This window comes from Mauremys reevesii, linkage group 8 (genome assembly GCF_016161935.1).
Source record: "Mauremys reevesii isolate NIE-2019 linkage group 8, ASM1616193v1, whole genome shotgun sequence".
Taxonomy (NCBI): Eukaryota; Metazoa; Chordata; order Testudines; family Geoemydidae; genus Mauremys; species Mauremys reevesii.
This window is the reverse complement of record NC_052630.1, coordinates 10,468,208-10,493,107: the sequence shown is the minus strand read 5'-3', so window position 1 is coordinate 10,493,107 and position 24,900 is coordinate 10,468,208. Positions and strand designations below refer to the sequence as shown.

Below are 24,900 nucleotides of genomic sequence, written 5' to 3'. Positions count from 1 at the left end.
GCACTGCTTCCCAGGATAGAGTCCCTCATCCTGTAAATATGGCCTACATCATTTGTTCCCTGATGTATTTAGCCATACTAAAACACATATTGTTTGCTTACACGCAGCTTAAGAGTGAGACAGATCCCTCTCTATCAATGGCCAGTTCTGTTTATTATTTACCACACCCCCAATTTGTGTGCCACCTGAGAACTTTATAAGTGATGATTTTATGTTTTCTTCCAGATCACTGATAAGAATGTTAAATAGTACACGGTCAAATATTAATCCCTGCGGGACTCCACTGGAAACACACCAGCTCAATGATGATTCCCTGTTTACAATTACATTTTGAGACCTGTCAGTTAGCCATCTTTTCTTCCTCCATTTAATGTGTGCCATGTTAACTGTATTGTTTTACTTTTTTTAATCACAATGTTGTGCAGTACCAAGTCAAACGCCTTACAGAAGACTTAGAATATTACGCCAATGCTATTACTTTTATCAACAAAACTTGCAATCTCATCAACAACAAAAAAACATATCAAGTTAGTCTAACAAGATCTACTTTCCATAAACCCTTAATGACTGGCATCCATTATATTACCCTTCTTTAATTCTTTATTAATTGAGTCCAGGATCCGCTGCTTTCTAGCCTGCCTAGGGCCAATATCAGAATATACACAATAGAAATATGGAGGGAGAAATATAGAAAGGAACGGACTGCAAAATGCTACACAGAGAACCAACTCAAGATTTACTGAAGGCAGTATTCATATGTTATTTAATTGATCTAGTAGTTATAATAAATGATGCCCAAAGGGTTATTCTGCTCTAAAAGGGATGATCAGTTCTGAAGAATATATTTTGTAACAGAAGGAGAAAATATGTAGTTTATCTCAACTGCATACAACAAATCAGAACACTTTTTTTTTTTGGATTCATCTGATGCTGCAGAACTGGCAAGTCAATAGGGAAGCTGCGGGCATGCATTATGAAACAATACGCTCACTGGAGATGAGCCTCTGAAAATGAGCTGGCTAAAGAGCTGAAGAAACAGGTCTACTGAAGGCAGTGCAATGATTGACACAGCATTCAGCTACATCTTGTCTAGCGCACAGTTTCAAAGTTCTCTGTACCTAGGAGATGAGTACAGTACTTGTGAGAAGAAACAGAGAATGAAAGAAAGCAGTGCAGAGGACTTGATGTGCTCAGCAAAAGTGTCTGGCGTTCTCAAAAGCTTCACTATAGCTATTACCTTATTAGTCTTCTAGGGATCATTCTTTGATGATACAGTACAAGAGTATTTCAGACTAGTTAGCCTTCTAAAAGGACACAAGGGCAAATTCTGTTCTGACTTACAACAGTATAAGCCCACAGAAGTCAATGAGCTGGCACCTGTTCAAGACACAGAATTTGGCCCAATTTGTTTAAGGGTGTTCAACTGGGGATGGCTGGAGTCTTGATACTAAGCTCCAAGTATGGGACAGTGCATAGCTGCACCATCCTGGGAAGAATAATTTGTCCAGCTCCTTTCTGTCATACAAACTAGCTCCACACCATTTGTCCCCTTATGAAAGCATTTAAATTAAGAGTTAAGTTTCTCTTTAATTAACTGCTTCCATAACAGGAAGAGACCTTCTCTGGCTAACACAGCAATGTTGTTGAGAGGCAGAAGTAAGCAGGTGGTGGGGGAAGGAGATAGCAGATGTTAGCTGGAAAATTTGGAACAACTCTTTAAGCCCAGTTATCGGAGCCCAATTTCCATCAAAGCACATTGTTGAAATCATTAATCTGCACCTCCCAGACCCAGTATTTGCCAGAACCAAATTTTCCATTCAGAGCATACTTCCATAAAGCAGAATGTTTTAAATATTTTTCTAAAACTAAACCACTTCCTTCTCTCTTTTGCTGCTTTAAAAATATATTCCTTATGCTCAGAAGACCAGCTTTGATGATCCCCTTTCATACATCCCTATCTGTTCCACTAATTAAGTTCTCTCACTGTAACATCAATGCAGACGAAGTTACCTTTAAAAATGTGACCTGATCAAATGAGTGATTGAACGTTGGCACTTACTTTTGGAAAAGTTGAAGAAGAGGTCCTAGAATTTTTTTAAATATTGATTTTTTTTCTATACATTAATGAAGCAGAGCTAGTAGAGAGACATAGCTAACTCTTACACTCTCTGCTTCAATACAGAATAGATGGGATTAATGCAGTGTCTATTTCGAAAAGAGTTTGCTGGGATCAATAAAACACTTAACTCTTGAATGAATTTGGCTAGTATATCCGAAAGGAACAACAACTCCTCCAAGAAGTCAGGGTTATAAGAACAGCCATACTGGGTCAGACCAAAGGCCCACCTAGCCCAGTATCCTGTCTTCACAATGCCAAGTGCCCCAGAGGGAATGAAAAGAACAGGTAATCATCAAATGATCCATCCCCTGTTGCACATTCTCAGCTTCTGGCAAACAGAGGCTAGGGACACCATCCCTCCCCATCCTAGCTAAAAGCCCTTGATGGACCTATCCTCCATGAACTTATCTAGTTCTTTTTAAAATCCTGTTATAGTCTTGGCCTTCACAACATCCTCTGGCAAAGAGTTCCACAGACTGACTGTCCGTTTTGTGAAAAAATACTTTTTTGGTTTGTTTAAACCTGCTGCCTATTAATTTCATTTGGTGACCCCTAGTTCTTGTGTTATGAGAAGGAGTAAATAACACTTCCTTATTTACTTTCTCCATGCCAGTCATGATTTTATAGACCTCTATTATATCCCCCTTTATTCGTCTCTTTTCCAAGCTGAAAAGTCCCAGTTTTATTAATCTCGCCTCATACAGAAGCTATTCCATTCCCCAATCATTTTTGTTGCCCTCCTCCAAACCTTTTCCAATTCCAATATATCTTTTTTGAAATGTGGTGACCACAACTGCATGCAGTATTCAAGATGTGGGAGTACCATGGATTTATATAGAGGCAATATGATATTTTTTGTATTATTATCTATCTCTTTCTTAATGATTCCCAACATTCTGCTCGCTTTTTTGACTGCTGCTGCACATTAAATTGATGTTTTCAGATAACTATCCACAATGACATCAAGATCTCTTTCTTGAAGTTAAGTGACACAGGAGTATTTTAGCCTGATAAGGCCTCTTAGCAAATGCTGAAGTCTAACTTCTGGATATTCAGTCAAAAAACAGAAAATACTTTTGCATGAGTTAAATTTGTTTACTGCCATGTCAGCACTCATTCTCTCAATGGTATTAGAGAAGGATTTTCAAAAGCATTCTGTGTCGGCCTAACTGCTTGCACTGAAGCCTGTAAGAGTTTTGCTTATGACTTCAAAGGGAACATTGTCTTGAACAGGAGCAGAGGAAACCCTTAGTTGCTGCATTTCTTTTTTTACTGCTCATGAAATGTGACAGAGAGAGGATGTCAATCTCCAGGGCTCTCACTTTATCCAAAGAATACATATACAGATTTCTCCATATTATACCATTCATGGTTCTCAGTCATTTCCTGGAGGGTGAACCTTGAGGATGAGTATGGAATTATGGGTACATCTACAACTCCACTGGCAGTAGGTACTGCACAAGCACAAGTGGAGACAGTCTCATGAAAACCATGGCCGGATTCCTGATTAAAATGGTGCTTACACGATTGCTGATCTCAGCACTGCTGCATCATTGCTGGAAAATGGCATATGTAGACTGTCAAGAATGCCAATTTTAGTATGTGGGAATGTGTCATTTAGGACCATGTGTAAGAGAGAACCAACACCTTCAGATCCATTGTCAAAATACACCTCTTTCACAATGTGTACACCCCTTCAGATTTGCATTATTTACCTGCCCACTAGTCTGCCAGTCAGGGTAGCGCGGTTCAGAAATTTTCCTACAGAACATTTTGTTCCATCAGAGAATGCTGATTTCTTGAAATAGAAATGTTCAATGGGAAAGTGTTGATTTCAGTGACATTTTGATGGAAACCAAGCAGGTTTCTGACAGCTTGCCCATGTCCCCAGAAGCCCTGAGATCTTTGACTCCCAAACTCCCCAGTAGCTTTCCAGGGAATTGGCAAACCCACCAGGGAGGTTGCTGAGGAGCCCAGGCTACCAGGCTTCTCAAGACCTTGGCAGTCCATCTGACTGGGAAACTTGGGCCCCCCAGCCCTGATTGGGGAAGTCCAGGTTCTCCAGTAGCCCACCATGTGGACTGGTGGGGTGCTTGGAATCCAGGAAGCTGACTGAAATTGACATAATTCTTGTTAGTTTCCCCACAGCTGAATAGCAGCTATGAAACTGGTCAGACAGTTATTGATTTCACTCAGCTGCTCCTAGCTGTGAGCAATAGCAGGGGTAGGGTAATGGGGTTTCCATGTTTTGTTGAGGGAGATCTTCTATGAGAATTCCCATTACCTGCCTACCTGGCAGGGTAGAGGGGAGCTTGGTCACCCAACCTCCATAGCTCCTGGGGCTCCCAGGCTCTTGGACAACCTGTTAGCTGGGGATCTCGGGGAACATTTTGCAAACACTGAAACATGCCTTCTGTGGGAACATTTCAGTGTGCCCAAAACAGACTGTCATGGAATTCAACAAAGATACCCACTTCGTCAGAAAAAAGTATTCACCCACGAAAGCTCATGCTCCAATATGTCTGTTAGCCTATAAGGTGCCACAGAACTCTTTGCCGCTTTTACATGTCTATACTGCTACTTTTAGCTCCGCAGTCTGAGCCCCAAGAGTCCCTGTCAGTTGACCTAGGCTCTCAGACTCACTGCTGGGAGTTTTGTTTTTTTGTTTTTGTTTTTTTTGCTGTGTAGATGTATCCCTTAGACTGAGAGTGTGCGCCTGACATTTGTTAGTTGCATTTGCAATCTGGGGGTTGAATTGAACCCCAGCTACTCTTCCGTGAGACAAGCTTTCAAGCTCACACAGAGTTCTTCTTCAAGTCTTATCTCTCTCACCAACATAAAATGGCCCAATAAAAGATATTACTTCACCACCTTGTCTCTCTAATATCCTGGCACTCACACAGCTACAACAACGCTGCATATTGCAATGGCAGTGACTTGAGACCACTACCAAACTTTTCCACATTCGTACTTGTGTAACCTACCCTAGAGATGAGAGGCCTCTATACAATTTTACCAATCCCTTAAGCCATCCAACCTTCCTTTTAACATTGTACAAGCACCACCATGTCCGTAATAAGTAACAGTTTAACGGTAACATTTTCCATATTAAAATGTGCAACCATCCTGCAAATGAAGCCATAGAAAGGCTAAATTCCAAGGGTTAACCCTGGTCCCGCTGAAAGCAATGGGTGTTTTACCAACTAAAGGAAAGATCTTACCTTTTTGACCTCATATTTAATGGCAAGTTTAATTCTGCTCAGGCTTGGGCGGGGATGCTCAGGCCACACTTTTATGTTCACATCTCCATTCAGAATAGCCTCCACTTCTTCTGTATCCCTGCAGAGATCCAGTACACCCACAACAAAATCCTTGCATTGCATAGATAACTTCCTGTAATCATTCTAAGGAAACAAAGAGAAACAAAAGTAATTTATCATTGTGACCTGAAAACACATGTTTTTAAAAGAAACAAACAGCCAGTTCAGGCTGAACTTCAGGATTGATCCCTGTAAACCTTTTGCTGGCTGGAGGCTGAAGCTGCCAGCTTTGCATTGGGGCATAATTTACATTTTCACACGTATTAGTGGATTTCCTCCAGAATAAACTAGCACCATCTCCATCAGTTAATGTTGCTTTTTATGGCAAAAGGGCAAAACTCTGTTCATGTAGGTCAGGTACTATGGTGATATGGGCAATATGAATGACGCAGACAATCAGATTTCACGAATTTGCCCCCACATTTTGACACCCCTCCCTTCTTTGTAGGCTCTGAGTTGGCTCCAGTAGCACAATGGGTTAGCGCCCAGTACTTATAGAGCTGTGCTACATGGAGCAATGCTGACGTTATGAGTTCAAGCCTCACCTGGAGCACCACTTTGCTTTAAGCAAATGGCTTCTGCAGTTCATTTTTGGGGTTGGACTAGATGACCTCCTGAGGGCCCTTCCAACCCTGATATTCGATGATTCTATGACAACTCTACTGTCCTGAAGGGGAGTTTTGATTTTCACCCTTGGTTTTAAGCTAACACAAACAATACTTTGCTTTGGTAAAATTCCACGTATAATGTGTTTCCTTCCCTCTAGTCCACATCAGATCCGCAGGAGAGCAGAAAGTGTTTCTCCCGTGGCTCCACTGTTTGTACAATTTCTAAACTGATTAAAAGTAAATGCTGTTTGAAAATATTTTATTAAACTGATAGATCTGTTTGCAAAACTGGTCTTAGGGATGTCCAGCCCACATGATTTATTTACATATACTCACACCAAAATGTGTTGACACAAATGTCTTCAGTGAATTCGATGTAATTCAGTTGAACGATAACAAAAACTGCCCCCTCTTTTGTGTTCTTTAATTAAATTTCTTAAGTTATTTCTCCACAAAGTACAGAGGAGATTCTTAATTCCATTTCAACCAGATTTCTGGGTACTAAAATATAATCAGTCCCAAGAGAGCCTTCAATGCAATATGTATATGTATAACCCCAAATTAAAAAACAGACAACCAAAAAGTGCCACCATGGCAAAACAAAGTACAAGAAGCAGTGAGAGGGAAAAAGGCACCCTTTAAGTGGAAGTTAAATCCTAGAGGAAAATAGAAAGGAGCATAAACTCTGGCAAATTAAGTGTAAAATATAATTAGGAAGGCCAAAGAAGAATTTGAAAAACAGCTAGCTAAAGACTCAAACGTAATAGCAAAAAAAATTAAGTACACCAGAAGCAGGAAGCCTGCTAACCAGCTAGTGGGGCCACTGGACAATTGAGATGCTAAAGGAGAACTCAAGGACGATAAGGCCATTGTGGAGAAACTAAATGAATTCTTTGCATCTGTCTTCACTGCTGAGGATGTGAGGGATATTCCCAAACCCGAGCCATTCTTTTTAAGTGACAAATCTGAGGAATTGTCCCAGATTGAGGTGTCATTAGAGGAGATTTTGGAACAAATTGATAAACTAAATAGTAATAAGTCACCAGGACCAGATGATAGTCCCTCAAGAGTTCTGAAGGAACCCAAATGTGAAATTGCAGGACTACTAACTGTGGTTTGTAACCTATCATTTAAATAGCTTCAGTCCCAAATGACTGGAGGATAGCTAATGTGACATCAATTTTTAAAAAGGGCTCCAGAGGTGATCCTGGTCATTAAAAGGCCAGTAAGCTTGACTTCAGTACCAGGTAAACTGGTTGAAACTATAGTAATTAACAAAATTGTCAGAGACACAGATGAAGCTAATTTGTTGGGGAAGAGTCAACATGTTTTTTGTAAAGGGAAATGATGCCTCACCAATCTACAAGAATTCTTTGAGGGGGTCACAAAAAGCATGTGGAGAAGAGGGATCCAGTGGATATAGTGTACTTAGATTTTCAGAAAGCCTTTGACAAGGTCCCTCATCAAAAGGTTTTAAGCAAAGTAAGCAGTCATGGGATAAGAGAGACGGTCCTCTCATGGATCGCTAACTGGTTAAAAGATAGGAAACAAAAGGTAGGAATAAATGGTCAGTTTTAAGAATGGAGAGAGGTAAATAGTGGTGTCCCCCAGGGTCTGTACTGGGACATTATTCAACATATTCATAAATGATCTGGGAACAGGGGTAAATAGTGAGGAGGCAAAATTTGCAGATGCTACAAAACTATTCAAGATAGCTAAGTCCAAAGCAGACTGCGAAGAGCAACAAAGGGATCTCACAAAACTGGGTGACTGGGCAACAAAATGGCAGATGAAATTCAATGTTGATAAATGCAAAGCAATTCACATTGGAAAACATAATCCCAACTATACTTATAAAATTATGGGGTCTAAATTAGCTGTTACAACTCAAGAAAGAGATCTTGGAGTCATTGTGGATAGTTCTCTGAAAACATCCATTCAATGTGCAGCGGCAGTTCAAAAAATGAACAGAATGTTAGGAATCATTAAGAAAGGGACAGGTAAGACAGAAAATATCACATTGCCTCTGTATAAATCCATGGTATGCCCACACCTTGGATACTACATGAAGATGTGATCGCTCCATCTCAAAAAAGATATATTGGAATTGGAAAAGGTTCAGAAAAGGGCAACAAAAATTATTAGGGCTACAGAACAGCTTCTGTATGAGGAGAGATTAATAAGACTGGGACTTTTCAGTATGGAAAAGAGACAAAGGGAGGCTATGATATAAAATCATGACTGGTGTGGAGAAAGTAAATAAGGAAGTGTTATTTATTCCTTCTCATAACATAAGAACTAGGGGACACCAAATTAAATTAATAGGCAGCAAGTTTAAAACAAACAAAAGGAAGTATTTAACAATGCACAGTCAACCTGTGGAACTCCTTGCAAGAGGATGTTGTGACGGCCAAGACTATCACAGGGTTAAAAAAAAACTAGATAAATTAATGGAGCATAGGCCCATCAACGGCTATTAGCCAGGATGTGCAGAGATGGTGTCCACAGCCTCTGTTTGCCAGAAGCTGGGAATGGGCAACAAGGGATGGATCACTTGATGAATGTCTGTTCTGCTCATTTCCTCTGGGGCACCTGGCATTGGCCACTGTCAGAAGACAGGATAGTGGGCTAGATGGACCTTTGATCTGATCCAGTATGGCCATTCTTATGTTCTAACATGTTTGTTAAAATACTACTCCAGGAAACATGGTTCCAGAAACTCAACATGAGTTCCTATGAAGCTATTTCACCTCACAGCCAGATTTAGGCTGTGCTTGTGAGGATAGTGGTGAAATGCAGTTAAATTGGTAAGAATCATTTCACTGAAAGCCCTTATTTTAAATCAAGCAGTGATTGATTTACACATGGTGGGAGAAGAAAAAAGAAACGACCACCATTGAAACTGACCAAATGCAATTAAAATCAAACAAGATTAAGGCTGCTGTTAACACAATAACAAAATCATGCATAGACCCAAAGCAACAAATACAAATAATAGACACAAGCTCTTACAGCCTCGAGAGATCTTTTCAAATTAGTTTTGATGAATTAATTCAATTCAGTTGCTCACCTAATTAAGCAATCAACCTAAAACTAAGATAGTTAAACCTGTCTTTGATGAAATGCTAAAAGTCGCTTGGTGGCGTATTCCTGCATTTTCTAATTTATTGTCTCTAACATTCAAACATAACAACATGTTGCAGTGCCATAACATCTCTGAGTCTAAGATCTCAAAGCACTGTACAAACATTATTTAAATAGTGCATCAACCTGTGAACTAGATGTTATTATATCCACTTTAATGGGGAATAAACAAAGGGACTGAAGGACAGATTTACAAAAGCATTTAGGTGCCTAAAGATTCACACAGACACCTAATGTTGAATTTACAGAAGTGTCTCACCTCTTAGGGTATGTCTACACTGCTATGTAAACCCAGGGTTAGAACTCGGGCTCAAGCCTAATTCACCTTCTGTCTACACACATCACGCCAAACCACATCTTGGACCCAGAGTCCCAGGAGGGTGGAGGGTCTGAGAGTGAGTCAAACCGGGACCATGAGTTCAAACCTTACTGCAGATGGACTCAGTCTGAGAGTCTGCCACAAGTATTTCACAATCCCACAGGTAAGCTTTCTTTGTTCTCTGGACAGTCCAGTTTGGTGGACAGTCAAATTTTCCCACACTGCAAACAAACAATAGAGTGGCCATATTTTGGGAGGAGCTAGGAAGCCTGGGATATGGGTGGTTGGACTCAGGTCTACATAAGGCAGTGTAGATGTGGGATCTCCAGGTCTGGACTCAGGGTTCAACAATTTCGGAGCTGGACTTACAAATGTTTGTAGACGCTCAAACTCTAGGTTAATGCACCCAGAGTCTGCGAACTCAAGTTCTACTAAACATGGGCTTACATTACAGTGTAGACATGCTCTTGGGCATTTTTCTAAATCTAGAGTACATCCTTAGGTGTCTAAATAGCTTTGTAAATCTGGCCCAGAGACATGAAGAGACTTGCCCAGAGTCACATAAGGAGTTAATGACAGAGGTGGGTATAGGCCCCTTTCTCTTTTCCCTACAACAGATCTCTCACTGGAGCTGCTGCAACATCATGTATAATAGAGGCTTTAAAAAGTTACAGTAGAATACTGCACAATCTGAGCCACTGGAGGTGTGTATCTTAATACTGTGTTAATGTTGTGGGGGAAGAGATGAACATGAACAGAAATCATAGGCACTGACATTTCTTTTTGCTGGTGGGTGCTCCTCTCCATCCCCTCCCCCTGTGCAAGTGGTGGATGGAGTCTCAGGGGGAAGAAGCTGAGTGGGGGTGGGGCTTCAGGGTGGAGTGGCAGACAGGGTCTTGGGGGGAGGGGGGAGAGACCGAGCGGGGGCAGGGCCTTGGGGCGGAGCGAGGGACGAGGCCATAGTCCGAGTGCCGGGGCCCACAAAAAATTAATCTGGCCCTGTGGGTTCTCAGCACCCTATTTTTTTTTCCAGTGTGTGCTTGAGACCCGGAGCACCCATGGAGTCGGCACCTATGACAGGAATCATATGCAGGATTTTGTCAAATGAAGAAGCAGGATATATGCTGAGATCTGAATTCAAGACAGGCTGTTCTTTATGGGAGGTTTCCTGATCCCACTGAGATTTAAGCAGAATTATCCCCCTTGATCTCTTCAGAATTTAGTCCCATGCTTTAGTCTTTGTTACAACAAGACAGATTTCAAGCATTAGGAAACTTGTAGGTCACACAAAAAATAGGTTTCTAAACATGAGTCTGATCCTACATTGAATTGCAGAAATTGTTAAAATAGGAAGATATGAAAATAGAAGTGAGTTGGGAATGAAATGCCAAACTGCTCCGGGTCATGCAGACACTTACTTAGCCTGGCACTTAAAAAGAAAGAGAGTGAGAACTTTGCAAAGCTTTCATGAGGGTCTCTATTTATAAACTGCTTGCAAGATTCTCAAACATCACTCTTGGTAGGTTCATTTTAAGCAATTTTCATCACCATTTCCACGTCATCAGACCAGCTAGAATGTGTGTCAGCTCAAAGTACCTTTTCCTCTTCAGATGTCTAAGGCGAGAACACATACTACACAAAGAGGCAAGTAATCTAACTTGTGTGACTTTGCTCCTGCAGGCAAACTCAGTAGCCATGTAGCCTCGTAGAAATGTTTGTGCTCTGCTGAATGACTATGGCACATTCCTGGAGACAGCATGGATGAATTTTATGTTCAAAGCTATTTTGCCCTTTTTTAAGTGGAAAGAAGCAATGAAAGCTAAACATAGACTCTGTAAGACAAAACCCCCAAACAAACAACCCTCTAGCCAACCAGCAATCATGCAGGCAGGTCAGCAACCTAGTGTCATATGGACAGCCTTCTACAGGTATTAATATAGAGTTTGAGGGTCGGGAATTGTCCAAATAGAGCACAATTACGAGCACACCTGTTGAGTTTCTTTATGACAATCGACCGAGAATGACCTTCAAAATGAAAAGGGGTGTCTAGATGGCAGGATGAGCTATTGGTTGTATTTAAGCTGCAGCATGAAATGTGGAGAGGCCCTTGTTGAAGGCCTTTTTGCATAACTCTGTTGGCTATCCATAATCTGTGTTTCTTTAATAAGCACAGAGGACTATAACACAGGGCAATCCAAACTGCTTGTTTCCATCAGGTTCTAATCAGAGTTTGCAGTCAATTGCTTTAGAGATACTCACTCACTGTATTTGTATCGGTACACAGAATACTGAACCAGAGGCAATCTTAAGGGTGAGGAGATAGAAAGGTGGTAAGCAGTGCAGTGGGTATATTAACTGTACTGTTAGCCTGGATACAAGTTTATGCTCTCCGTACATGTCAATACTGTATAAACTGCATGTTTCCCATGTGTCTGGGAATGTCTAATATCTGCTGTACCACATGGCCAGACAGAGCAAAGTGGCTTGTGGAGCAGTTTGAGACAGTTGCAGTCTGCAGAAGCACGGGAGATAGCACTATGCTTCTCAAGGGACTGGAGGACTCAGGCTTAGAGCAACAGTAAATGACGTGTGGAGCCAGTGATCAAAGGAGAAATGTGAAAGGGAAGCAGAGAGGACTTTTCATAATGGTTCCACTTTCCATTTTGACTCAGTTGTGTGTGCTCACTCGCTGAAGTTTGGATCGGGTGATCTTAGGTGCACTTAGCCAGGGGTGACATTTTTAGCTTGAGCTCCAGAAAAGTAATGCATCATTGGAGTCAGGGACTAGAACCAGTCAGGAGGGGAGCAAAGCAGGCTAACCCAGTTCAGCTATACCATCAACTTCGTTGGGCTGGATACATTATGTGTCTTGCTGACGGCAATAGTCTGAGCCTTTCACCCATAAATGCTCCCTAGAAATAGAATATTATAGGCATTTTAAGGCTATGAGGCTGGTGAAATGGATGGAAGTATTTACCAGTACAAATATATTACTCACAGAATACTTGAGGTTTAATCCTGCAAGGGACTGAATGCACTAACTCTTGGTGAAGACAGAAATTGAGAGCTCTGCAGAATTGGGCTCTAGGGAAATACACACATGCTTAGAAGTATAAAACCTCATATAACCCCTATAGAGAAGTATATTATCTTCCATAGACAGGTACCATGCATAACGAGAGAGCTGTTTTTTAGAATCTTACAACAACATTTTTTTAAAACCCTAGAACCTAATAAAAGGCTTCTAAATTAGTCTTTTCCTGCTTCTCCTGACCCTGTTGTGCATGTGGAGATAAAAATGTCTAATTTTCCTGTTTTGAAAAGGCTGATGGCACTTGCCTTTCACTGCTATTTTGCTAAGTACCCTCTTATTATCTGTTGATTATGTACTAAATGAACTCTGTCATGTCTCTACATCTGTTCAAAACCATCCAAGCTTCCTCAGAAAGGAGCTGTTCAGTTCAAGGGGATGCAGTCGCAGTTAAAGTTAAAAAACAAAACAAAACAGTGTAACGCAAGAGCAGCCAAGCCGTCCTATTTAGTAAATTAAATGCCTCTCTCCTTCTCCTCCATCACAAGCTCCAAGTGAAGGGCCATCATAGGAAACAGTTTTTAAAGGTGATGCTTCCTCTCAGGAATGTTTACTTGTCAGCTGTTAACATTTTTCCAGTAATATCTCAGACTGCAGGTTAGGAAACTTATCCTTCATCCTGCAATGTTATGAGCTGCCCTGTGAGGAGCTGAGCACCCTCCATTTCCCACAGGCTTCCCTGGAAGTCGCAGGTGCTCAGCACGGCATGGGAGCGCTCAGCAACTTGCAGGAATGAGGAACCTCATTTACAATACATGAAATTACTCTCTGAATTCTGAATAGCTCTCAAACCCCAATGCAGGAAAGCACTTAAGTAAGTGCTTAAGTCCTACTGATTTCAATTGGACTTAAACGTATGCCTAAGGGCTTTGATGAGTCAATCTTCTTTCCTGAATCGGGAACTGGGTTACACCAGTATCTAATGGAACTGTACTGACTCCAGAAATGCAGGATATCTACATTCTGTGATGAGTTTTGCCTCTAGTTCTGTCAACAGACAGCTTACATTTTCTCAGCCTTATTTGTTGTTGGAGATTAGTCACCGAATAATAATTGCTGCAAGTGACTCTTTTGGCCAATAGATCTTTTGGAAGTACTGAAAGTATTTGCTATCCCAGATTCAAGCTGTGTTGGTTAGTTTTTACACCTGGCCTAATTATTTATTGCTCTAATCACCTTTGGTTTCCCATTCTCCTTTTCTGCAGCTTGTTTTGTGCACACACGGTGTATGTAAATTAAGCTGTATTTACAACTCTTCTCTATAATTTTGTTATAGAGATTCTGTTTATCCAAGGACAGTGTTAGGAATCATGCCCAGGCCTACAGTTTAGAAAATGGCATGCAAATACATAAGCAAGGTGTGTTCTCATGAGCAACACACCATTCAACATGCCATCATTTAGGACATTTAACTAAATTCTAATTATTCTGAAGCAGTTAATAAATGAGCCAGGAAAGCACCATAGCCTATTACTACTTATAATAACCACAAATAATTCCAAGATTATTTCTATGCATACAGTGAATTGCTCTATTAACCCTCCACTATATCCACAAAGTCACCATGACCATGAAAAGCAAATTTCACAAATGAATTTACTTTTGGCTGCATAACGATATGTTTATTTCAGAACCAAATGAAAGTACAGATTCTTCTAGAAAAAATAGCAGGGATTTTAGGCTACATTATAGTGGTATTCTGCAAAGATTTTCATATTTCATGCTGTTACTGGTAATGTATGTATCTGCCTACTAAAAGTTAATTGAAATTGGAAGAGTACAGCATCCACAGACTGGTGGTAATATTCCACAGCCAGAAGAATCAACTAAAAACAGGTAAAACAAAGACCAAATTCTGTAACAATGAACAGAAAATCCCAGAAGTGAAAAACAAACATGTAGAGAGAGAAAGCAAAAAGGTAGGATTATGCCCTAGATTTCAGGGCCATCTTTCAAAGAAACCATGATTTCAAATACTCAAGGTACTTATAAATATTTACCAAGCAGTCTCTCAATGAAATATGCTAGTTCGTACATGCTGGCCAAATTGGATTTCCTTCTGGTTATTTATATTGTCTACGGCTTGCCATATGCTTAGGAAAGAAGGAAACCATTGGGTATGTGGGAGGGAGAGTACACGAGGGAAGCAGTTCAGTAAATGGGCTACCGGCATTACTCACAGTATAGTCATGCTTTAATGTATTCAGAATAAATCAAACTGGAGACAAATCAACATGCTGGGAATTAGCCATGTGACACTCAAGAATGACAAACCCCCTCGCAGTGACTTCTGTAGGTTTCTGTCATCTGTTTGCAGAGTTGTCACTATTTCTGAATAAATTTGCGTGTATTTCTTTTATTTCCAGATGACAGACCTAGTGTACGACTCCTGCTCATTCAGATTCAAAATTATGCATTTATTTTTGTCTGCTAGTTTTCAGAGTAGCACATCAGGTTGTCTTGGGGGTCTTTCTGCCCCCCATCCCAAGTGACAACAAATCAGTGACATTAGGAATTTCAGGTGTTTGTTTATAATTCACTGGACATATTTCTAAAAAAGGTCAGTGTTCATTTTAACATTTCACTGCCCAGTTGTGCATCATGGCATGTTTTTAGGCTTTGTAACAGATGCCTCCAGCATCTTCTTTGATGATCCATATCGTCACTTTTTCACCCCCTGATGAGCATGCTATAATAAACAAGCTGTTCTCATACAAGTATTTGACATTTTAAAAATGTGTCTCTGTTCCCATCCAGAGTCCTTGAACAACATGGAGCAAATGGAGCAGCAGAAAGCATGGAAACTGCTCATTCTGTGTGGTGTGGAATGTCGCAATACACAGAGGAGAAATACTTTCTGGAGGAGAATCTTTTTGAAAAATAAGAGGAAGAATCAGTAGATAACTCATACACTACAGTAGCAAGAGGACAAAGCTGATAATGCAGTCTCTATGTATGCAGTGGTTTTCATACAGAGGATCCCAGAGAACAGCAGACGGAGTGGACTGTGTATTAGAATTCAGCCGGGGACCCAAATACCCCCGTATTTGGTTAAACCTTTAAAAACCTCATATCTGGGTTTGTGTGTTAAAGGTTTGGGTTTTTTCAGGGTCTCAATGAGCCATTTGTGCATCGAATATGGAAGATCTGGACTTCCCAAAGTAATTCTACCACCCAGGAACAAAAATACAGTGGTTTACACCAACAAATCAACATTTGCTAGCAACTAGCACGCAGTGGTAACTGAGAATATCAGTTTATTTCTAAATGTATCCATGGTAAGCCAATGGGAATAGTTGGCAAATATTAACCTATTAATAGCTTCGACTGCACCATGAAGAGACTGGGCCTAGCATCGTTGGGGAGCTTAAAGTGGCTCCCTATGACATGAATAGTAGGGCTGGTCAGAAATATTCCATCAAAACTGCGTTTTATGCCCTCCTGCTTCTCCATGGACTAAACTCCCCAACTGGACTTCATCTCCTCAGATCCGTCACAGCCATACAACTGCCCTGGTGCCCCACCTGCCCTTACCAAGGGGGTAGACTGTAATGCATCACAGGAGATGTAGTCCAACCAAGGACGATGTCCTATTAGAGGAAAATGGGAACATGAGGCACCCAAACTAAACACTCCCATGAAGCACCACAGTGGCATTTCAGAATCATAATATTTCATTAGTGATGTTTCTCTGAAAATATACAATTTTCTCTAGAAAAAAAATCTGTCATGTCTACAAGCTATCCATTGACAAACACAAAGAGAATTATTATATATATACACACACAGTGACATCTGGACCTATCAGAACCTACATCATGTACCTGCCACAGCCCCTTCCTTTCCTCCTTCTCCCGCATACAAGGCAGACAATGTGGGTGACTATATGCTGCTTGAGCTGGGTAAGAACCATAGTTTCCACTCTTCTGTTAAAACCTCTCCCATTCCTCCTTGATCTGAGTGGTGAGAGCTCCCATCTTGGTTCAATCTACTTTGACCACTGCACATACAGGATAATGCGGACAGGGATTCCCCCAGCAAAGCAGCGTTTGAATCCTTTGGGTGAATTTTCTCTTCCTTAGACTCTACCTATGTGCAAGTCTTGCATATTTTAACCTTTCATTTGCAGAATATCCTGTATCGAGCAGCAATGTGGTCCACTTAATAGGGTACAAAGTTGGGAGTCAGAAATCAAAGATTCTATTCCTGCTCCTGCTCCTGACTCACTGTATGGCCTTGGACAAGGCAACTTAATCTCTCTGTGCCTCACTTTTCCCACCTGTAAAATGAGGATAATGATATTTAACCCTCTTTGTAAAGTGTGCTCTATAAGTGCTGCATATTATTTTAGGGAACCTAATATTTTTTACCGTGTTAAAGAAATCAAGCCGCATTCTTAGAGTCTTTATATTTCGCACAATTTCCTGGCACTAATTTTCACTAATGACTTCCTCAAACACGATGGATCAGATTCATCCCTGGGGCATTTCAAATGAGATTTAAGGCCCATTTCAGAGTCCTAGCATATAGGGTCATAGATTTTTAGGCCATTATGGTCATCTAGTGTCACAACTTGCATAACAGAGATCATAGTTTCACCCAGTAATTCCAGTATCCAGTCCCATAACTTTGGTACCCAAAATTCTTGAGGCTATTAAAAGACAACAAACACTAATTTCTCTACCTTTGATACAAATACCATGTAGTCTGAAAGCATTTTAAAAAAATTAATGTATTTTTCAACATTTTTACTGTTTATTAACTGCACTTCACTCAGACCATGAACATTAGTGAGGTTCCCATGCACTAAAACAGTACTGCAGTGTCTACATTGTGCACATACAATGTAAATCTTTAATTTAAATGTAGGGTTGAAGCAACACTCAGATCCAAACATCCCACTATGGTACTCAAATCAAGATCCTAATGTGTGGCTTCAGCTCTCTGCATTTTATTCCTCATTTTAAAAAAAGGGTTTTACTCATTTTTAAAAAAAATCACTTTTCTAGTCACGTGTCTATTAGCAGCTTATTTTACAAAACTTTTCTTCTTTTTTAAACAATATCTAAATTCTGGACCTAAACTGCCTAGTCAGACCTTTTAAGCTGGGTCTAGTGCCTTGCCAATGCCCTTGGCATAGAGAAACAGTAAGCAACTTTCCCATTTAATGGCAGAAAAAGCATGTGCTAAATCACGTGACATTATTTTGATTAGTGCTTTTTAACCCCACAAAGCAAACAAATTAAAGCTGCAAGTGTACTTTCTTGGTATTCACTTCCTGCTTACATACTAGAGTATATACGGTACATACACAGCATGTTAGACCACTGAGAAACCAAGTATTCCATTGCACCTGCAGTCAGTCTATGACATTTCAGTCTTTAAAATCTTTTATTTTATGTATATAACTGAGAATCTTAATATTTTTTAACATAGTTTTAGTTTAATTAACATTTAGCTTTTTCTTTTCTGTGCCACAAGAATTAAAAGACAAGATAATTTGCAGGTGACGTGTCCATAAGGTTTTAAGGCTTCTCTATGGCATTGTTAGTGGCCCCATTAAAATTTAACTGAGTTTTGAAACTTCACTTTCACAGCATTCTCTACAAACCTGGCAATGAGAGTGAATTTTAATAGTCGCACCGCATCTCAATTATACAAATATAACATGGCATGTGTAAATCTGAATGTTGAGTCTGATGTATTTGCACTTAATATGTACCCAGTCATACAATAAGCTGATTATAGATTCACAATACTGAATGCACAGTAAAAATCATTATGAAAAGTAATTACTAGATATGAATAGAAGCCACTTTTTAATTTGTTGATTATTGCTGAATAAGCTAGACTCAGCCTTGTTCCATTGACTTAATGGATTGTCGGAAGCATCACAGTGGATAGAGTGGAGAGTTAAGAACTAACAGTGAAAGCAGGAAAAAAAACCACACAATAATTTGGCCATTTATTTTTTTTTTAAACTACTAAGAACGGGCCTAGACTTAGTAACCAAAGCTTCAGGTTCCATAGAATGACAGGTATAAATGCCAGCAGGGTCAGCTCAGCCTTTGATGTTTCTCAAGTAGATAACTTTTAATTTTGTGTCACTTACTGATGGGAGGCTTCTAAACCTAAATTAGGATCCCTTTGTGTTCTTTGTGCACACTAGGTTCTCCTCTGCACTGGGAAAATGCCCATTTTGAGTTCTGATCATGAACAGAGATTCAGATAACAAAACCATTCCTGAAAAAAAAAAACAAGTTAAGTTTTTCCCTCCTCACACTAGCTTGCATTGGCCAGCATGGCTGATCAGAAAACTAAATGATTTTGCCGTGATGATGGGACCTAGGGATCCCTTGATACTTGAAGAGAACAGAGGATTTCCATTGTACCCGAGGCAAAAATATCCCCTCAGTACATTGTTGTGCACTACGTTATGTGTCACCATGACTAAAAGAACATGCTTGTAATGTATTTGTTTCATTATGTTTATCTAATACCTACCATTGTTTAGTGCATAAACTGTATGAATGTGTGCTGACACTCTACAACACAGTGTATAACTAATGCTACACTCTGATTCCATGTGAGTAGTGAAATATTCACATTTAGAACAGAAATTATATTTCTTGACAATAGTTTTTAAATTAGAATATTTAAAATCCCAAGCTTGGCAAGGTAGCTTCTCAGTATAGGATGGTACTTGTTTGTTAATTTATTTCACCTTCTTATAATTTCAGCTGGTTTTCAATCTCACCTCACAACTAAGCCACATGCTTTTGATTCTTAGAGTAATTAAAATGTTTTTCCCTGCTTCTTGCCGATTTCCTCAAGCTCATTTGAATGTTTATGCTGAAACACCTGTTTCCAGCAGATAAAATATAGAGTCCCTGGCTGTCACACTTAAACAGAATAGACTTCAGAGAGGTATTAGATGAATTCTTTGGCATGTGACGTGCAAGAAAATATATATATTCAGTGAAAGAGGGAGTCTTTCTCCTCATGTCTTGTCAACTGCTTCACTTTACTAAATACAGACTAATGTCTTTCAAAAGAATATTTTGCTAATTCACCTGGTGAAAAAGGCCTAATGATTCATTAATGCCCCAGGCAAAAAGAAGCTCATCATCATGCAGAACAACACTGCCAACTCCTTGACATTAGTTTCAAATATTTGCATTACTCCTAGTAAGAGTGCATTCCATTGAGGGATTCTATTATTTTAAAAGGAACAAACCCACTTTCCATTAGAGGATCCATTAATTTTATGTTAATGGGCCCTATTTGTGTAACAATAATTCATTTTATATCCCACGTGCCTTACACAATGACAGGAATACAATGCAGCATTGTGGTTTACTGAGGTTTTGTGTATCAATCAACCCATCTGTCTTTTAAGATGCATCTCTGCGTTGTTTGCAAGCTACAGAAGAATGTGCAGTAAATCTGTGGGAGGTGGGGAGAAGAGTCTGCTAAAAAAAGATTAGATCCAAAATGTTTGCTCTGTGTATATACATGCTCCTACAACCCAATCATCCTGCATTTCACATCTGCTCTAGGGTCTCCCTCCATGGCATTTCCCCTAGTGTGTTATCTGCCATGCTTTTTGCATAATTCTGTTCATGCCTTTTACCTAAGACGAGTGGGTGGTTTAATTCCCATAAACTGTTTACCCTTTAGCACCTCTTCTCCAAGGCTGCATGGTTCTTTTCTCCTTTGGGGCAATCTGCCTGAAACGCCCACACAATGGGAGAATTTCCTAATATGAGAGTTAAAGATTTTCTCTCGTAAAACAGAAAGAAAATGGATTTAAATGAAAAGAAGTTGTTTACTTAACACATCAAAGTTTATACTTCTCATAAACTAAACTAGATAAGGCATTCTCAGTTTGATCACAGAACAGAAATAAAAATCTTACATGTTTAATGCTACTTTGCCACTTTGAAGTCTATGGATGAAGAAGGCTATATAAGAGCTAAGAATTAATTATTATCATTAAAGATCAGGTCTTGGCTCTGACCTCTCAGAGTCCGAGCCCCAAACTGTATCCAGATAGAAATCAGCAGAGACCCTTCCTAAATTTAGCCTGATTTTCAAATCTTAGGCTAAGTCTTCACTGTCAAGAAGGTGTGTTTTCACAGCAAGATAACTCTCTTGAATTAGATATCTTACTGTCAAATCCCACATGAGGCGCACAGATAGTGTTTTACCTCAGTGTAGCTGGTCAAGGTCAACACCATACCCAGACCTTGGGTTGACTTTGACTAGCTACATAGAAGTAGAAACTATCTGTGCCTTGTGTCTCCCACAGGATTTTACAACGAGTTAGTGATCTCATTCTAAAAACTTTTTGGGCAGTGAAGACATAACCAAGATGCTAGAATTCGTTACCATATTAGGTAAGGTAACTGTTACTCCCCAAAACTTTACTCTTTTGGCTTTAGAATGGCTATAATTGGTATAATGCTAGGTTTTCAGTTCTTGATTTTCACTGACATTCTGTTTTCTCAGACATTTAATTATTTAAATTTTAATAGTCTTCATCGCTTCTGTGTGTGTAGTAATAAGAGGCTCAATATGACGGAACATTCCTATGATTTTTTTCAGTTTGCACAAGCCTTGGAAGGGAAGAGGAAGAGATATTGGTCTTGTGAGAGGCTGACTTGTTCAGCACTAAAATATCATACTACCAATCACAATCAGTCCTTTCCATTTGCCACCCTTTCACCCTCCCACTCACCAACCAACCAAAAAGGTGAACTCCATTGGGCAAAAGTTGCAGAACTAACTAGGAAGTGGCGAACACATAAATATCACCTTTCCTCAAAACCGTTCCCCTTGGCAGATTCCCACTTCTCTTTGGTCTTCTAGCTCCTGCTGTGAATCAAGCCACCTCTTACGAGGCTGGGTAGAGACTGAGGAAAGTGCAGATTCAGAAACTCATGCTCAGATTTTTATTCATGACCCACAACATTAGCAACAAATAACCATGTCTTATTGTGAGCAGACAACAACGTTGTCTGATATGTATAGAGATCCAGGAGTGAGAAAACATTCCCAGTTGCCACTGCCTCACTTTGTAACCTTTGGATAAGTCCTTCATATGTCTGTGCCTTGCTTTTGCCAGATGTGAAACTGGGATAACACACCTTTGTAACGTGTTTGGAGACCACCAGATGAAGTATGCTTTAGGCCTATGGCTAGATGCTGTTACTCTTACTCTTGGGCATGTAAGTTACTACTTGAGTAGCACCATTAAAACCAATAGGTCTCTTCATGGAGTAAAGTACTACTCTACATAAGTAAAGGTAGCACCATCTGGCCCATACCAGGTATCTGAATAGCAAACAGGAAATAGCTAATAACAGAAAATACTTGGTCCAATCTTGTTTCATTTACAACATTGTAAACCTGGAGTAACCACTGTCTCCAATAATAACAATTACACCTGGCCTTCAACAGAGTAATTTCAGATTTAAATAGATATAATGGAGGACAGAATTTGCCCAAAATGGATGCTTAAAAGAATTTGTTTTACAACAGATGGTACCACATAATTTAGAAAAGAACCTCTATATTTTTATAATATTGGAAGAATTGTGCATGTCTAGCCCTAGCTGTGTCTAGGTGTCGGTGGAGGGAACCATGGAAGAGAATCAACTAACAGAAAAGTAGGAATATATAAAATTGGGAAATCAGTGCATTGCAGTTAATGTAGCATTACTTCTCATAGCATATAGACCAGACAAGATTTTCAGAAGAGTTCAGCTCCCATTTAGACCCCCAAATAAGACCTCAGTCCTGCAATCACTTACACAAGTGCTTAACTTTTGAAATTCTCCCCCTTATATTAAGTCCTAAATAGCGGTTCAGCTCATTCAAAAAGCTGTCATGAAATTGTGGGCACTGAGTACTACACAATCTGACCCTAACTGCTGAATAGGTAGAGACAGCTTATCATTCATATATATATATAGATATATAGATATATAGATATATATATAGATATAGATATATAGATATATATATACACACACACACACATATATATGAAAATATGAAATATGAAAAAAAAGATGAATTACATGTTTCTGCTCTGAAATGAGTCCAACTCCTGAGGCTCAGAGTGATGAAATGACATACTTGGCCATGATTTTGAGTCATTTCCATACTGTACTGGTGTAAAATTATCTCCAGCAAATTACATCCCAGGAAATTGCAAATTACATTCCAGAAACCAAGGTCTTAATTATTACAAAGAATTTAAAGTACTGAGGACCCATTTTTGTAGTAATGAAAAATGGATTGTATGCTACCGACATTCATCCACAATCAAGGGCATAGTCTGCCCAGATGCCAGGGGAATGGGTTCATTAGAATTGTCTACAACAACAACAAACAGCATAATTATGAATACTGCAAATGATTTCCCATCTGCATCCACTTTTAGCTTGAACTTCAGACCCTCCAACTCATTAAGTTATTTTGTTTACATTCAGTAATACAATATTAATTTCCTCCAGTAACTAGGGTAGATATACCTGTTTCCTTTCTCCCCTCTGTCTGCTGAACTACTATTAATGTTCTGTCTAGAACAATATTTCCGATTATACTCATTTTTAATTCCAGTAGACCTCCTTGCCACTCAGAATACAGGACCACAAGAAAGTAATTGGGGTAGCATTATCAGTTTCTTACTATTTCAAGTGACCCCCGCTGCCAATGCTGGTATCAGTGGTCAACCAAGACTAGTGTTAATAATTAAAAATAAAGCACATCAATATTGCATTAAGCTGGCATTCTAGTAGCAACAACACCATTTCCTCTCTATTTTCCTCAGCAATAATTTGATTCCCTCATTCTGAGAAATGACTTGGCCTTTGCCTGCCTACTTTATCCACTCTCGAGTATCGGTTTATTGCCAAGGAAACAGAGGGGCAATTATATTAGCACCTAATTGTATGCCACTAACGTGCTTTAAAGAAAATTCATTGAGATGAATGTCTGTGGTAACCCAGGTCTGATAAGGGCTTGTTCAAAGTTCTATGGCAAGGATAAACTCTGGCTTCTACTGTCCAAGAAGGGAAGAAAATGATGAGTGTGTCCTTTCCCTGCTCCCAGCACAGTTACCCAGCAGAATACAGAACTAGCCTCTCCCCACCACACACCTTAACTGCACTAGTGAAAGGACCCACATTCCATCCGTGGTAGTAATGGTGCAATCACTAGCACAAACAGGGCTCATCATGCCATAGAAGCAAGTTAAAAAAGGCCTGAGCCCTGTCAATGCTCATGACTGAGCACTTCTGTAGCTGCACTGTTACTGGAATAAAAGTCACTCATTTTGCCTGGAGTGCTAGGCAGGGGGCGTGTAAACTGCCCAGCCGCGCAGTGCTCTGTAGCTTCAAGGAAGCGTGGGCAAACTCTCCCCATCCCTCAGACTCCTGCCAGCAACTGGCAGCAAGCTCTTCCTGCCCTGCACAGGCAGAATGGCTTGGGAACCTCTGCTAAGCCGCTACCGCTCTGCTTCCACCCTAGCATGGCTCCAAGGGGGATCAACAGAATTTGCCCAATTCTCTTCCCCTTTTAGAGACACAACGAAATTGGTCTCTGGCTGTGGTCTCGTACCGAGGAGAGGTTAAGGAGAGCAAGCCTCTGGGATTATACCTGTGTCTGTCACAGACCAGTGTAATTACACTCTAAATTAAGAACTGAATCCATACATTTGGGTCTGAACAAAAGAGTCTGTATTCCTGATCAATTTACATGTGAATGGCAATACATTTCCAATAAATGGTTCCTTGCCATTAAATCTATTCTCCTCAAGCTCCTTGCATTAATCAAGAGCTATACCTTGTGGCAGTGTTTGAAGTCTAATTGAACTGATTCGTTTGCTGTGATATATGTGTTCAACAAAAACATGACAGCTTATTTGTAAGAAATTCAGTTACTTCCAGAGAGGCACCTATCAAGCTGTGGGCACCATCAGACTTGATCAATAAATTACCCCACAAAAACCAAAACAACAAAATCAAACAAAAACACAGTCCAGTCCAGTCTCCTCCACCCCCCAAATTGCTCTTTAAAAGACTGAGGGTGAAATCCTGGCTTCACAGAGATCAGCTGGTGTTTTGCCATTGACTTCATGGGAGCCAGAATTTTACTCTGAATTTCTGAGTATTTTTTTTTCCTATTTCAAAGTTAATTTTAAAAACATCTGTTTGTCATCCACATTTTGGGTATAGGGAAACTCAGGCCCAGAGAATTAAAATGAATTGTCCACAGTGTCACAATGAGCA

At 39.9% G+C, this 24,900-nt stretch overlaps 1 protein-coding gene across 3 annotated transcripts in view; it reads right to left on the bottom strand.

Annotated features, from left to right (window-relative positions):
* The window catches only part of TRPC7 (transient receptor potential cation channel subfamily C member 7), a 349,786-nt gene that overhangs the window by 69,435 nt on the left and 255,451 nt on the right, over positions 1–24,900 (bottom strand). For all 3 annotated transcript variants that reach the window (XM_039486616.1, XM_039486618.1, XM_039486617.1), the window contains exon 3: positions 5,341–5,523. In XM_039486616.1, coding sequence (XP_039342550.1) covers positions 5,341–5,523 — 183 coding nt within the window. The remainder of the gene's footprint in view (positions 1–5,340; positions 5,524–24,900) is intronic.